Consider the following 14,367-nt stretch of genomic DNA (forward strand, 5'->3'; position numbering starts at 1 on the left):
TCCATAACACAAGCTCTAAGCATATCCTCCATCACCTGATTCACTCTTTCAGTCTGCCCATCTGTCTGTGGATGAAATGCAGTGCCCATAGCTAAAGATGTGCCAAGAGCCTTATGAAATCTGCGCCAGAACTCCGATGTGAAATGAGTATCCCGATCAGAAACAATCGTAACAGGCACACTATGAAGCCTTACTATCTCATTCACGTACAACTTACACAATGCATCGCCTGAGTAAGTTTTCGCCACAGGAAGAAAGTGTGCAGACTTAGTCAATCGATCCACAATCACCCAAATCAAGTCATATCCTTGCCTGGACCTAGGCAATCCAGTCACAAAGTCCATGGAGATATCTTCCCATTTCCATTCAGGAATCGATAACGGTTTCAGCATCCCTGCGGGCCTCTGATGTTCTGCCTTCACTTGCTGACAAGTAAGGCACTTCGACACATGTTCTGCCACATCCCGCTTCATTCCATACCACCAAAACTGTCTTCGTAGATCCATATACATTTTGGTAACCCCTGGATGTATGGTGTATCAAGATCTATGCGCTTCCTTCATGACCTCCTCCTTAAGGTTATCAACAGTTGGTACATACAATCTTCCACGAAATCTCAACCCTCCATCTGTCCCAATAGCCCGCTCACAAGGGCCCTCCACATTCGGATCTGCAGTCATCTCAGCAATCCTTGCCTGAGCAAACTCATCAAGTGTCTGACCCTGAATGATCCTGGAATTCAAGGTAGACTGTAAGGTCATACTACCGAGAACGATTTCACGTCCACCTCTTGTGGGCATAAGATCAAATTCGGATGCAGCTTACAATATAAGCCACTCCTGTACCATAAGCGATGCCATGATTACTCGGGGCTTCCTACTCAAAGCATCTGCCACTACATTGGCCTTTCCAGGATGATACTCCAAAGTGAAATCATAGTCTTTGATGAGCTCCATCCATCTCCTCTGCCTCATGTTCAACTCCTTCTGGGAGAACAGGTACTTCAAACTCTTATGATCAGAAAAGAGTTCGAATTTCTCACCATATAGATAGTGTCTCCAAATCTTCAAGGCAAACACTACTGCAGCTAGCTCTAGATCATGAGTGGGGTAGTTCCGCTCATGAATTTTTAGTTGTCTAAAACCATACGCAACAACACCACCATTCTGCATCAACACACACCCCAAACCCTGATGAGATGCATCACTATAGATAACTAGACCACCACCACTAGTAGGAATAGTTAACACTGGAGCTGTAGTCAATCTTGTTTTCAATTCGTTGAAAGCCTTCTCACACTCATCCGTCCATACAAACTGAGTGTCCTTCCTTGTCAACTTGGTCAAAGCCGAAGCAATACTAGAAAACCCCTCAATGAATCGCCTGTAATACCCTGCCAATCCGAGGAAGCTACGGATTTCAGTAATAGTGGTAGGCGACCCCAACTCATCACCGCTTTAACCTTCGAAAGATCCACCGAAACTCCATCCTTCGAAACTACATGACTAAGGAACTTGACCTCTTTCTGCCAAAATTCGCATTTCTCTAACTTGGCGTACAACTCCTTCTCTTTTAATGTTTGCAGTACAATCCGCAAATGCTTCTCATGTTCGTCAGACGACTTTGAATAAATCAAGATATCATCAACAAACACCACCACAAACTGATCTAAATAAGGACTGAACGTACGGTTCATCAAGTCCATGAATGCCGCAGGTGCATTAGTTAAACCAAAAGGCATGACAAGAAATTGATAATGCCCATACCTAGTTCTAAATGCCGTCTTAGGAATATCCTCATCCTTCACCCTTAACTGGTGATATCCAGATCTCAAATCAATCTTTGAGAACACAGTAGCCTCTCTAAGCTGATCGAACAAGTCATCAATTCTAGGCAAAGGGTACCTGTTCTTGATGGTCACCTTGTTCAGCTGCCGATAATCCACACATAAATGAAGTGAATTATCCTTCTTCTTTACAAACAGTACTGGTGCAAGCCAATAAGATACACTAGCCTGTATGAACTCTTGAGCAAGTAATCCATCAATCTGAACCTTCAACTCCTGAAGTTCAGCTGGAGCCAACCGATAGAGTGCTTTCGATACAGGGGCAGTACCTGGTATTACGTCAATGGAGAAGTCCATTACCCTTTTTGGAGGCAACCCTGGTATCTCCTGAAACACATCAGCATACTCTGAAACTACAGGAATCCCTGAAATCTCAGAAGTACTACTCCCTGACTCAATATGAGCCAAAGTCCCTGTCCTCATGGCGATGTCGGACCTCAGACAATGGTAATGAAACACTGGTTGTCCCGGAATACGAAAGGACACAATCATCCTAAAGCAATCAATCAATGCATGGTTCGGGCTCAACCAATCCATACCCAAAATCACATCATATGTGTGATCTGGTATCACAATCAACGATGCAGAGAATTCTTTACCACATATCCAAAGAGGGCAATCATTACAAAACATATCAAGCTCAAGAGATACACCGAGAGGTGAAGTAACACATAATGACCCAGTAAGAGGTATGGAAATCAAGCCCAATACATCTACCACGGAACTAGATATAAAGGAATGGGAGGCTCCCATATCAAACAGTACTCTAGCAAGATAGTTATAGATAGATAAGGTACCTTCCACCCATGTGCCTCCCTGTCCAATGGCGAAGACTCTAGCCTGACCTTGAGGCTGCTGCCTCTGCTGGTTTCTTTGGCCCCTATCCCATTGATGTGGACACTCCCGAGAGATATGTCCTGCCTGACCACAAGTATAGCACACTATTTTCTTTGGTTTCAAGCAGTTCCGTGAAATGTGCCCCAACTCATGGCAATTGAAACATTTCAGAGGTGCCACTTGTCTAATAGGCATCCCATTAGTAGGTGCTGCGACTATGGCCCTAGTTGGTGCCTGCTGGTTAGTCCTCTGTCTCTTCCAGAAGTTACTTCGTTTGCCTGTTGTATGGCTATTCTCAGCAACTGCTTTTCCCTTCCTCTGAAAATCTCTCTCAACTGTCTGCTCCTCCAGGAGAATCTGGTTTTCCTGCTCAATGGTTAATGCCTTAGCCACAACGAGTCTTAGTTCCTTTAGTCCCAGAATGGCTACGTCACGCCGAATCGATGGGTTCAACCCCAACTGAAACTTCATGGCCAAACTCTCAGGATCTAACTGTCTCACAAACTGATACAACCTGTTGAACTCTACCTCATACTCCCTCACACTCAACTTCCCTTGAGTTAGTGAATGGAACTGTCTCTCCAACTGCTGTCTCACTGTAACTGGGAAGTATTTCTGCCTGAAGAGTTCCACGAAGCCATCCCAAGTTAGAGTGGTCACGTCCATCATCCTCTCAGTGCCATTCCACCACAACCGTGCATCCTCCTGAAGCATAAACGATGTTATGTTCCTCTTCTCCAGCTCATCACAAATCACCATCTGGAAGTAGCCCTTCATATTTTCGATCCACTGGTCTGCCAACATATAGTCTGTGCCACCCTTAAATGGAATTGCTCCCAGACTATAAATTTCCTTTGCCAATTTCGACAAGCGAGTGGCATCCTCCACATTAATCACTGGTGGAACTGGCAGTTCATACTCTGGTGTCTCTACCTCATCCTCGCACATCTCGACTGGAGGGGCCCTGCCCCTACCTCTGCCTCTGCCCCTACCTCGACCCCTACCTCTACCTCCAACCAAGTCCATTACCTGTGCAGTATAGTAACCTATGATTAATACTTGTATAACTCTCAGAACAAGTATATGTTAATCACGTTAGCCAAAATCATCATTCACTTCAGAGAATTCAATTTCATCCTGACTACCTAATCCGAGTTAATTCAAAGGCTCACTTTCCTTAAATAACTAACTCAAGAAGCAAAACGAAGTTTCTATACTTCCGTTATCGAGTCTACACCACTCTCACGACACTAACCCTTCCTACATACCCAATGATTATACCAGTACCGAAGAGTATATGATGGGGATCCGCTGCAGACGGGCCATCACTCGGGGAGTACTGATTATCACCAAATATGTACCTTACGCTCTGATACCAAACTGTCACGCCCCGAATTTTGAATAACCAATTCAAATCCGAAATATGAATAATTACAATTACAAATACCAATCTAAATTTTTCTTTCAGAGTAACACGCCTCACACCACTCAATATTACAATACCCAACTCCTAAATTGCTTATTACAGCACACTCTCACAAATTCCAAATTGTAAAGTTCGAAATGAACATAACGAAACTCACAATAATGCTATGACTCGAATGCTACTGCCCTAAGTAGCCCGATCTGCACCCTAATTCTCCTGACCTGCAGGATTATCCGCTACATCGTTTGAATAGTGTACCGGGATTGCAACAACACAAAACCCGATAAGCTTTTGACAGCTCGTATGAGTAAATTTAAGGATTGCACAAATTTAAATTAACAATTTCAACTCAAGCATAGAAATATCACAATCACAACGACCACCACAAACCACGTCACTTTCTCACTCTCATATATATATATATATATATACACACACACACACACACACACACACACACACACACACTTATGAGTCACAAGTAACTCCACGTTACCCTCATAAGATCACTCAACATCAGGCAGACAGACTAGAGCTCTAACTGATCGCAACCACTAGCCCGGCACGAGAGCGTGGTTCACGATTTAATGCTATTAGTAACCACCAACTCGGTACAAGAGCGTGGTTCACTAACAGATGCCATGGTCACCCCTGTGACCTATTGATCTCCACATATCAATACATCTCCACAGATCAACAGTTCATTGTTTCTCAAACAAATAAACTCAACACCTCACTCAATATATAGTTTCCTCACCGCAATCCAACAATACATATATATTTCTCACATAAATAAAATATGTACATGGACATTCTCACAGGAATGTCTATTAATATCAACCAAAGATCTCATGCAATAAAGCGATAAATTCTTTTTATACTTAACAATCATTTTCTTACCTGTGAGCCGTAGCCCTATGAACCGTAGTTGATCGGGTTCATATTTTTCAAACAAATATTTATTTCTTAAATAATTTCCACAATGAAACATATATATTTAGAACTTCGGTTCGTGCATGAACCATGTGTGGTTTACTCACCTCGATACTCCCGCTGCGTCTTCAAATTAACACAATCACACCAAACTCGCTCGCCCAAGTAAAAACCGTCAATCACCTAATCAAATGTGACTTGAATTTAGCCCACAATTCATAAAATAAAATAAATGACGATCTAACGGTCGGATCGAAATTATACGATGATCCAACGGTCGGATCGAAATTATCCGATGATCCAACGGTCGAATCGAAATTATACGATAATCCGACGGTCGGATCCTCACGGATCGCCCATTGGATCGTCCTCCCGAAATTATCACAAAGATACAACAGTCGGATCTTCCAGAATCGCCTTTACTAACATCTCCTTAGATTTATATGAAAATCCGACGGTCGGATTCTCACGAATTGCCTTCCAAAACACTAATTCACAATTATACGAAGATGCAACAGTCAGATCTTAGCCTGTGACCGCACAAAGTCATCGGGACAGTCATACGATCAACATATCAAAACTACAAGTCTATCCGACGGTCTGATCTTCACAGATCACAAATCGAACGATCGAAATCGATTGAAATGTAAAAATTCATAACTTAATCATACGATATCGAAAAATTGCTTATAATATATCGAAATGATCGTATTGAAGTATAGAATCTAAAAATGTATAGAAACTGTCCTTGGGACCCCCGGAGGTGGCCGGAAATAGCCGCCGGAGTTAGTGACAGAGCCGCCGCCGACCACCGCCAATGGTGTCGGGGCCAGGCTGCTCTGCTTTGTCTCATCAAGCCTAATGACTTTCCTAACTAGCATGTAAGCTGAAAATGACTGGAAGAGATAGAAATTACCTCGAACCAGTCGGGTTGGCCGGAAAATACCCAGAAACCGACGAGCTCCTAGTCCGACGTAAAAACTGCAACCACACGCCTCGATCTCTTCTAGAAACTTGTTCAGAAACTCAAGGCTAACTCACCAAGCCAAGAATCACAGGAAGAGGTGGTCTGTAACTCGAGATACACGGATCGAAGGGTTGTTTTTCGATCTTAACAAGTCGAGCTCCGATGAACGTGAAATCGTTCTACCCAAGTCTGGTCCTTCTTGGTGCTTGTTTAGAAAGTTGAGGTGAGTCCAATGAGCTAAGAATCAAGAGGATTGGTGGCCTGTAGCTCGAGATATGGAGATCGATTGTTCGGTTTCGATTTAGATCGAGCTGGCTTCCAGTTGCCACCACCCAGCGCCGCCGTGCAAGGACATTTCTGGGAGCTTCAGGAGGTTGAGGTGAGCTCGAGGATGAAGTTTGGGAAGGATTCGTGACCGGTAGCTCGAGATATCAAGGTTGGAACCAAATCGAAACTGGGCTCTTCGCCGCCGTTGCCGGCAGTGCCGCGACCCAAGATTGCCATGGGCAGCTGCGTAAGGCCGAGATGAAGCCAATGGAAGTTGTCCGGTGTCGATTGATGGCCGGTGGTGGGAGGGAGAGAACGGAGAGCGTTGCTCTGTTTTTCTGTGTTTTTGGACGAGAGAGAGAGAGAGAGAGAGAGAGAGAGAGAGAGAGAGCCTTTGCTTTGTTTTTCTGGTGTCGGTCGAGCGAGAGTGTCGGCCGATCATTAAACAATCTCAAGCAGCCCTACTAATTAAACATAATCTTGAAAGGTAAAGCAGTGCAATCATGAAAAGTAAAGCAATGCAATTATGTAAAGTAAGGCCCTGCAGTTATGTTTAGCCTGATAAAAAAAAAAAAATGGAGGTCATTACATCTTCTTCATCAGAATAGGCTATGTCGTAGCCCTTTATATTTGCTGTTTCTACTATGGGCTCATATTCTTCAAATAGAGCTGTAATAGATCTTTTACACTTTTCTGGGCATTCATTGGCATAATGCCCTTTGGCTTTACATAACCAGCGTCTGCAAGCTTTCTTGCCTGGTTGTTTATCTTGATGGTTCATTTGGTGATTGTGATTCTTCTTTTTCTTGAAGAATTTCATTTTTGGATCTTCTTCTTGTTGTTTCTTGGAGTTGGAACTTTTCTTAAATTTCCAATCCTTTTTTTTTATTACTCTTTCTGAACCACTTTGAGTAATATTTTTCTTTTCTCTTACAGAATTTGGATTCAGGATATCCCCAGTTGGTAGGCATGTCCAATATCCCATAACAGAAGTTTTCAACTCCTTTGAGTTGTTTCTTGGCCGTTTTGGCTCTAAGATTTGCTTTGCATTGTTCTTCTAGTAATTGCCTGTTTCTATCGGCAATTCCTCCAACTGAAAATCTTTTAATTGGTTTTTCAGCTATGTTTTCTCTCACAGCTGTTCTCCATGGTTTAGGAAGTTTTCTGTGTAACAGGTTTACTAGATCAGTATTTTCTAGTTCACCAATCATGCAGTAATATTCTTGAAATTCATTCAAGTATTCTTCAAAATATCTCATGTCACAAATTTTTAGAGCATAGATATTTGATTTGGCCGTTTCTTTTGCCTTTTCACTCAAGTTTGAGAGATCTCCACAAAAGTGATAGTACAAGGGTACTGCAAAATCATACGGAGATTTTGAATTTTTTATTTCTTCTAGCCAGTCTCTTCCTCTGGCAGTCTCTTTAAAAATCATACGGAGATTTTAAATTTTTTGTTTCTTCTAGCCAGTCTCTTCATCTGGCAGTCTCTTTAAATGTCAAATAGTACTTTTTGGCCTACTCCAATGAGAGTAGTTTCATAATACAACTGAAGATCTGGTGCTTCAAATTTTCCAAGGGTAAGAGCAGATGCCATTATCAGGCTATCTATCCATTGGTCAATAGCTTTTCTTTTATCTAGAACTTTGTCTAGATTTAGCCATATACCATAATTTGTGATTGGCTAGGCATATTGTCCTCTGGGACAAATCTTTGGGAGTTTCTTTCTTCTTTTCTACCTATAGAAGCTTTCTGCACAGGCAGTTTCAGTTTTCCCTTTTCTCTAATGATGAAAGTTTTGGAATTGGAGCTTTCTCCGTCTTCCATTTTTATATCTTGATAGAGAAGGGTTTTTCTTACCTTTCTTGTTTTGAATTTTTTCATTTCTTCGATTAGTTGTTTTAATCATTTAGTATTTTCACAAGATTCTACTTCATCATAGAGTTCATAGAGCTTTTTTGCTCTAAGCATTTTTACAAGTCTATTTAGATCAGCTTCTAATTCTTCTTCAGTAATGGGATCTGTTGGTTCTTCAACAGTGAATTTGGTACCACTAACACTAGCTTCTCTAGTGTTCACTACTAGAAATCTGTTCATTTACATCACATCATTTAAATCGGTTAGACTTGCCCACGATGTAAAAAAGTAATCTAACATCGTTTTACGAAAATACCGATTTAAATGTATGTCATTAACATCAGTTCTTAAAATGACTGGTGTTAAAAATTTAGTTCGAAAATTTGCGGGAACCTATATTTGCAAAAAGCGCTAAGTCTTTTAAGTGAAATGAAGAAGCGGGGACTAAAACTCAAAACTTTCACGCTTAGAAAAAAAATTGCGCCCGACCCCAAAACTGAAACACAAACCCTAAGCTTAGTGTCGACCTCCATTCTCAACCTAGACTCGAGCTCCTCTTCCTCCTCCTCACCGTCACAATCCTCCCTCCTCCAGTCTCAGGCGGAATCTGAAGCGCCGAGATCCCAACCTCGATCTAAAATTGAAGTAACAACTCTGAATCCTGAGCCCGGCCTCGATCTGAGATTGGCAGAGTTGAAGAAATTAAAGAGGAATGGTTCTTTCCTCTCAAAAGCCCCACCGAAGTCGGGGTTGGAACCCTAAACCCGAACACAGCAACCCAACTGCACTCAACTGCGCCGTTTCTGACTCTCTCCGTGACTCTGTGTCTCGGTCTCCGCAGTCTCTAACTCTCCGTCTCCGCCTCTCCGGTCTCCCATCTCCGAGTCTCCGTCTCCGAGCTCCAGGTATCTCTCTCTCCCAGTCTCCCTCTTTGTCTTCTTCTACTCCTCTTCCTCTTCTTCTTCTCTTCTTATCTTCTTCTTCTTAATCTGATTGAATCATGAATCACCCATTTGAAATTGAAATTGAATTCCTCAGAGTAATGAAATTGTATGTATGAATGTATCCTGATAATCTGAATATGTTGGTCTGGCCCAAATTGTAGCTACTTTCCCTCTCAACTGATTTCCTTCTCAACTCAAACCCTAGCCCCTCCTCCTCTTGTCTCACAGCTCGCCTGGGGCTACTGAATGCGATCATGGCCGACGTCGCCACCCAGTCATGTGCTCGTTGCAGCAAACCCGCCAATCTTCAGTATGTCAATTTCTCACTCTCAATTTTTTTTTCAACTTCGCTAATCTTTATGATTTTTTTGATTAATAAAGCTATAATCTTGATGCTACTGAATCAGAAATACTTGATTCTGAGATTTCTTGAATGTTCATGGCTTGAAAGATTGGAACGTTTGTTGAATTAAGCTTTAATTTTCCATTTGCAGGTGTCCCAAGTGTGTGGAATTGAAGCTTCCTCGTGAAGATGCCGCTTTCTGGTTTGTAATGATTTCCTTCTTTGAGTTTATAGTGGATTATTAGGGTGCCCTGTAGAAATTATAGTGAGTTGAGCTTTTTGGGTTTAGCTTGATCAGGATTTAGAACACATTAGCGGTTTGATTTGACTAGAATCGATAGCGTATGTTGATAGAAGTTTGAAAATGATTTGTAAGTTTGACTGATTATGGAGATTTGGACTCTTATCAGCACTCAGGATTGTTTTAAGGCTTCATGGAGCTTGCATAAATCGGTACATTTAAAGGCCAAGCAGTCCAATAGGGCGGGAAATCCAGAGAACGAAGGCTGGCAATATTGCATGAAGAAAGGACAGGGTCGAACTCCGAAACTTCCTTATTTTGATTGGACAGGGTATGTTTCTATGTTTTTGCCTGCCTTTTCATTAATGTTAATTATGCATTAATGTTAATCATTCTGGACGGGTCTGACTCTTGGCATATATTCTTAGTCTTATGGTGTGAAAAGTTACGTATCATGGCTATGACATCATATAAATTGTTATAAATCACAAGAATTGCTCAGCTTATGGAGTTTCTGAAACTGATATATGTCTTGTGCAGGACATTGAGACCATATCCTATATCTAGTAAGTGTGTGGTACCTTCTCATATTGATCTACCTGATTGGGCAGCTGATGTAAGTTTTGGAATCATTTCTATGTAATCCTAATGTTTTATTTGCATAGATGCACTGCATCTTTTGCTGTAAAAAATTGGAAGTAGATGTTGCATTGTGTTGCTACTTCTAGATGCAAATATGTCGTCATGGTTTTGACCTTTAAAAAATTGCAGGGAATCCCAAAAGAGGAACCCAGTAGTGACTTGCAGCGTGTTGTTGAGGTAAGGATGTACTTGATAACCTCATAAAATTCACAGTTTGGTATAGGTTGATGTGCTATGACTGCAATCAAGTTAGACTTTTCTGCTCTCTAGGTGTTCTTTTTTCTTATTTTGGAAAATCATTAATGATATATTCATTTTGAAGATCAAAACTCCGGATCAAATTGAGAGGATGCGAGAAACTTGTCGAGTAAGTTCCAACTGCTTATTCTGAATTTGTTTCGTTATATTTAGTTCTGATGAACTAGTGTTATCTTGTTACTTATTTTCTTTTTAACTTGCTGCCAGTGCCTTTTCACTTTATCCTGTGGACCTTAAACAAATGCAAATTTTGATGATGATTTGACTCTTTCATTTAAGGATTTTCTCTCTTCAAAGTTTTAGTTATTCTTTCTATTACATCAGACTTCATGTCTTAACTATTTTTTTTACTGATACTGCTTTGGAGGAAGAGTTTCCGTTAATAAAGTCAAAGGGATTTATCCTGAAAAAGAAATGTGAAACTTTAAAAAGAGATGGAACAATTACATTAAGATGACTAACAAAGGAGACAAGACTGAGAATATGGTTTATTTTTACTGTAGGATCATTTCATTGTCCTTGATGAACATTTCTATGTGTCAAACAGAATAACAGGTTTAGGGAACATCTCTTAAAGAGCTTGTATATTTTCATAGCTCAAACAATCGAAAATTGAATTATAGATGGGTGGATATTTAGGGATATCTGCGTTCCTTGAAGAAGACAACATATCTGAAGCTTTGAGAATTCTAAGGGTGAGTGAATTGTGTGGGTTTTTCTGGTTCGTTTTCATTTTAGATCTTTGAAATGCTGGCTTGGTTTCTAGAATCTAGGTCTTACTGTGTGTGTGATTTGGCTTTGAATTGGTGGAGTACTTTGAATGAATTGAGTGCGTAGGGAGCTTTGTTTCAGATTTGACCTTTGTTTGTTTGCTTAGAAAAACAATATAAGAGATTAAACAAAAAAGAGATGGTTGTTGTTTTTTTTTTTTTTTTTCAAATAGGAAGTAATTATTATGTTTCTCTGGCTTTATAACATAGACAATTAAGCTCAATGTTAGCCTAACATGTGGCTTTGGTTCGGAGCATTGTTGAACCAATTCGTAACTTTGTCAGAAAGGTAAATCACAGTGAGCTAATATAAGCTGTTGCATATTTGTCTCTGTTTTTCTGGTAAACATTATTTTCCTTATTATGTATTAAACTTTTACCAGTCTTTGGTTGACTACATGCCAGCAATCTTTTGATTAGACAATTGTGCATGCTGTAACTTGAAGTTATGTTAACCTGGAAATTAGGTTCATATCCCTGCAGATAAAGTCTCTATTAATTTGTATGATTGCAATGCCTGCCAGAATTCAATTACTTGTCATTTAACTTCTTTTTCTTGACGTTTTTATACAGAAAAAGATTGTCTTTCAATTCACCGAAGCTGAGTGTCTCAAGATTGATGTAAAAGAGAAGAAAGTCTATTGCCAATCTAATTTAGAGAATGGGGAAAAAGAAATTTTAGTGGACTACGACTACCTTGTAATATTTGTGGGAGCAAATGTTAATACATTCAATACTCCTGGTGTGATGGAGAACTGCCATTTCTTGAAGGTGATGTCCTTTGCAACCTTGTATATTCATGTCTTGCAATACTTTAAAATTATCTCTTCTGGAATGAGGTTTCTTAGGTAGTGGGAATCAATGTATGCATCTTTGTTACTAACTCATCTTGAGATACTTGCCTCATGCAGGAAGTAGAAGATGCCCAGAAGATACGAAGAACTGTTATTGAATGCTTTGAAAAGGCTAGCCTGCCAACTATAAATGATGAGGAGAAGGAGAAAATTCTTCATTTTGCCGTTGTTTGAGGTGGCCCAACTGAGGTAACTATTTTGTTTTAGTTTCTTTGCACTGGTTGTGCTTTTCTTTTCTTTTTTCTTTTTTCTTTTTTTGAATTGGTACTCTGTCAACTCCCCTGGAAACATTTAGTTCACAAAATGCTTTTGATTTGTTTGTGAACGTAACCATACAAAGTACCAAAAGCTGGGGCTAACTGAACTCTTTTGTGCAGGTTTAAAGTAGAACAGCAGCTACAGTGTCAAAGCTACAGAGTTTAAACTCAAGAGTGAGGCCTTGGCATTTGTACAGAGTTTTTTTCTTTGCTTCTAGAACTGCTTCTTTTCAAAAAATTTATCTTTTTTTACTTTTGAATGTTTTCAGGTCATTACTGGATACTTACTAGCAGGATCTGCCATTGGACCCAGTCACCCAGAGGCTTGAATTTTGTCAGTGAAATAGTCCAAGAGGCTTGTCTTTATTCCTATTTTGCTTGATTGATTCTTTCTTTGCGCTTCCCCTATTGACTGTATTATGTTTTCAGTTGTTCCATTTGCAGATTCAAAACCATGAATACTCATGTTATACTAGATTCAAAATCACGAATACTCATGTTATACTAGATTCAAAATCACGAATACTCATGTTATACTAGTTCGGTCTTTTGCCATTCAGTATAGGTGGATCTATAATTTTCTTGTCATTAATTTATGTGTGTTTACATTTGGTAAAGTCCAGTTATATTAGTATTGAGATTCACTGCCTTTTTAGTACCTTTTAAGCTCAGTCATGTCGGTATTTCTTTTTGTTGAGTTTAGTAATACCAAAAATCACTGTCATTAGGTTTATGTTGCACTGTGAAACTGACTTTGTCATTCTCTTGCAGGGCCTTGGATTACAAGTTGTGAAATATTTGGCTGCCAAATATGAAGAGCTAGGGTGTGAAATGAAATGGATGGGCAAGCCTGATAAGGTGATCTAGTCACATTGGTCTGGTTACCGCTGTTAACTTCACTTCATGTGAACCTTTAGCTTAATACATATTTCTCTTGCACTTGATTACCAAGATGAATTTTGAGCAAGGCTAGTTTTTGCTTTGAAGCAAAGTTTGGTGTTGAAATTTTGTAGATTGTTGCTCATATGTTTCTAGGCTAGCCTTTGTAGGTTTTGGGGTTTTCTTTTGTGACATATGTTCAATCATGAATTTGGAAAGAAAATTAATGGAAAGCCCCAATTTTTGGATGATTATGAAATGCATTTCTTTTCCTAGCAGCAGCTAGATGCAAACTTAGCTCATCACGCTTGTCAAAATGAAGTGAAGTATATAAAAGCATAACAAAACAGTAATGCCAAGGAAAACGAAGTCACTTGAGAGATTAGAAATCAGTATCAAAATGAAAATCGATGTCTTATGATTATTAATGTATCGAGTTGTGTCCGCAAAATCGATGTACTTAAAACCAGTGCACATCGATTTTACAAAACAAAAGCGATGTCTACAATGAAACAACACATCGGTTCTAGAAAAAGCAAGCAATGTACATAAAACCATTTAACATCGTTTTGCTTAAATGAAAACGATGTGCTGTGTTAAATAAAACATCAGTCCTTAAAAAAAAACCGATGACGCCTAAAGATACAGACATCGTTCCTAAGAAAATAATGTGCCTAGCTACATGTAAAAATGCCCACGAACAAACAATACTCATGGCAACTGATGTCTACAAGTGTACTGGACATCGCTTCTGGAATAGAAATCGATGCAAATGTTCACGTAGGTATTGTTCAACATATACTTTATTAAGCATAAAATGTGAAAATATGAAGAATTAGACATATCTAACAAACAAAAATATGATAATTATAACGATTATACATCGATTTGTTTTTTAGAATCGATGTTGGTTGTTGTCTGGGACATCGGTTGAAAATGCGCTTATACTAATGTCTATACTTTTCTCTACACCCACTAAAACATCGGTCGAAAATTAGTTTAAAATCGGTCCAGAACTGATGTCTATGAACAAAATTCTAGTAGTG

At 39.7% G+C, this 14,367-nt stretch overlaps 2 protein-coding genes and 1 long non-coding RNA gene across 4 annotated transcripts; 2 read left to right on the plus strand and 1 right to left on the minus strand.

Annotated features, from left to right (window-relative positions):
• Positions 1-539: 539 nt before the first annotated feature.
• LOC112178032 lies at positions 540-3,709 on the minus strand. The gene is made up of 3 exons (XM_024316251.1): positions 1,447-3,709; positions 826-1,393; positions 540-732 (listed from the first exon to the last, which is right to left on the minus strand). Exons 1-3 carry the CDS (start codon positions 3,707-3,709, stop codon positions 540-542), a joined length of 3,024 nt encoding a protein of 1,007 aa, XP_024172019.1.
• Positions 3,710-9,304: 5,595 nt separating this feature from the next.
• On the plus strand, positions 9,305-11,256 carry LOC112175717 (methionine aminopeptidase 1A-like). 2 transcript variants are annotated; one of them, XM_040510195.1, is made up of 8 exons: positions 9,305-9,387; positions 9,572-9,622; positions 9,831-9,992; positions 10,202-10,277; positions 10,433-10,480; positions 10,626-10,670; positions 11,109-11,116; positions 11,201-11,256. In XM_040510195.1, exons 1-8 carry the CDS (start codon positions 9,332-9,334, stop codon positions 11,217-11,219), a joined length of 465 nt encoding a protein of 154 aa, XP_040366129.1. In that variant the 5' UTR covers positions 9,305-9,331; the 3' UTR covers positions 11,220-11,256. The 2 variants fall into 2 exon arrangements, with proteins under 2 accessions (XP_040366129.1, XP_024169210.1); XM_024313442.2 differs by having other exon boundaries at positions 11,109-11,256.
• Positions 11,257-11,921: 665 nt separating this feature from the next.
• On the plus strand, positions 11,922-12,910 carry LOC121050411. The gene is made up of 4 exons (XR_005802886.1): positions 11,922-12,102; positions 12,243-12,374; positions 12,563-12,616; positions 12,712-12,910. It is a non-coding gene; the product is annotated as an uncharacterized LOC121050411 (long non-coding RNA).
• The last annotated feature ends 1,457 nt before the right edge of the window (positions 12,911-14,367 follow it).

This window comes from Rosa chinensis, chromosome 7, assembly GCF_002994745.2.
Source record: "Rosa chinensis cultivar Old Blush chromosome 7, RchiOBHm-V2, whole genome shotgun sequence".
Taxonomy (NCBI): Eukaryota; Viridiplantae; Streptophyta; class Magnoliopsida; order Rosales; family Rosaceae; genus Rosa; species Rosa chinensis.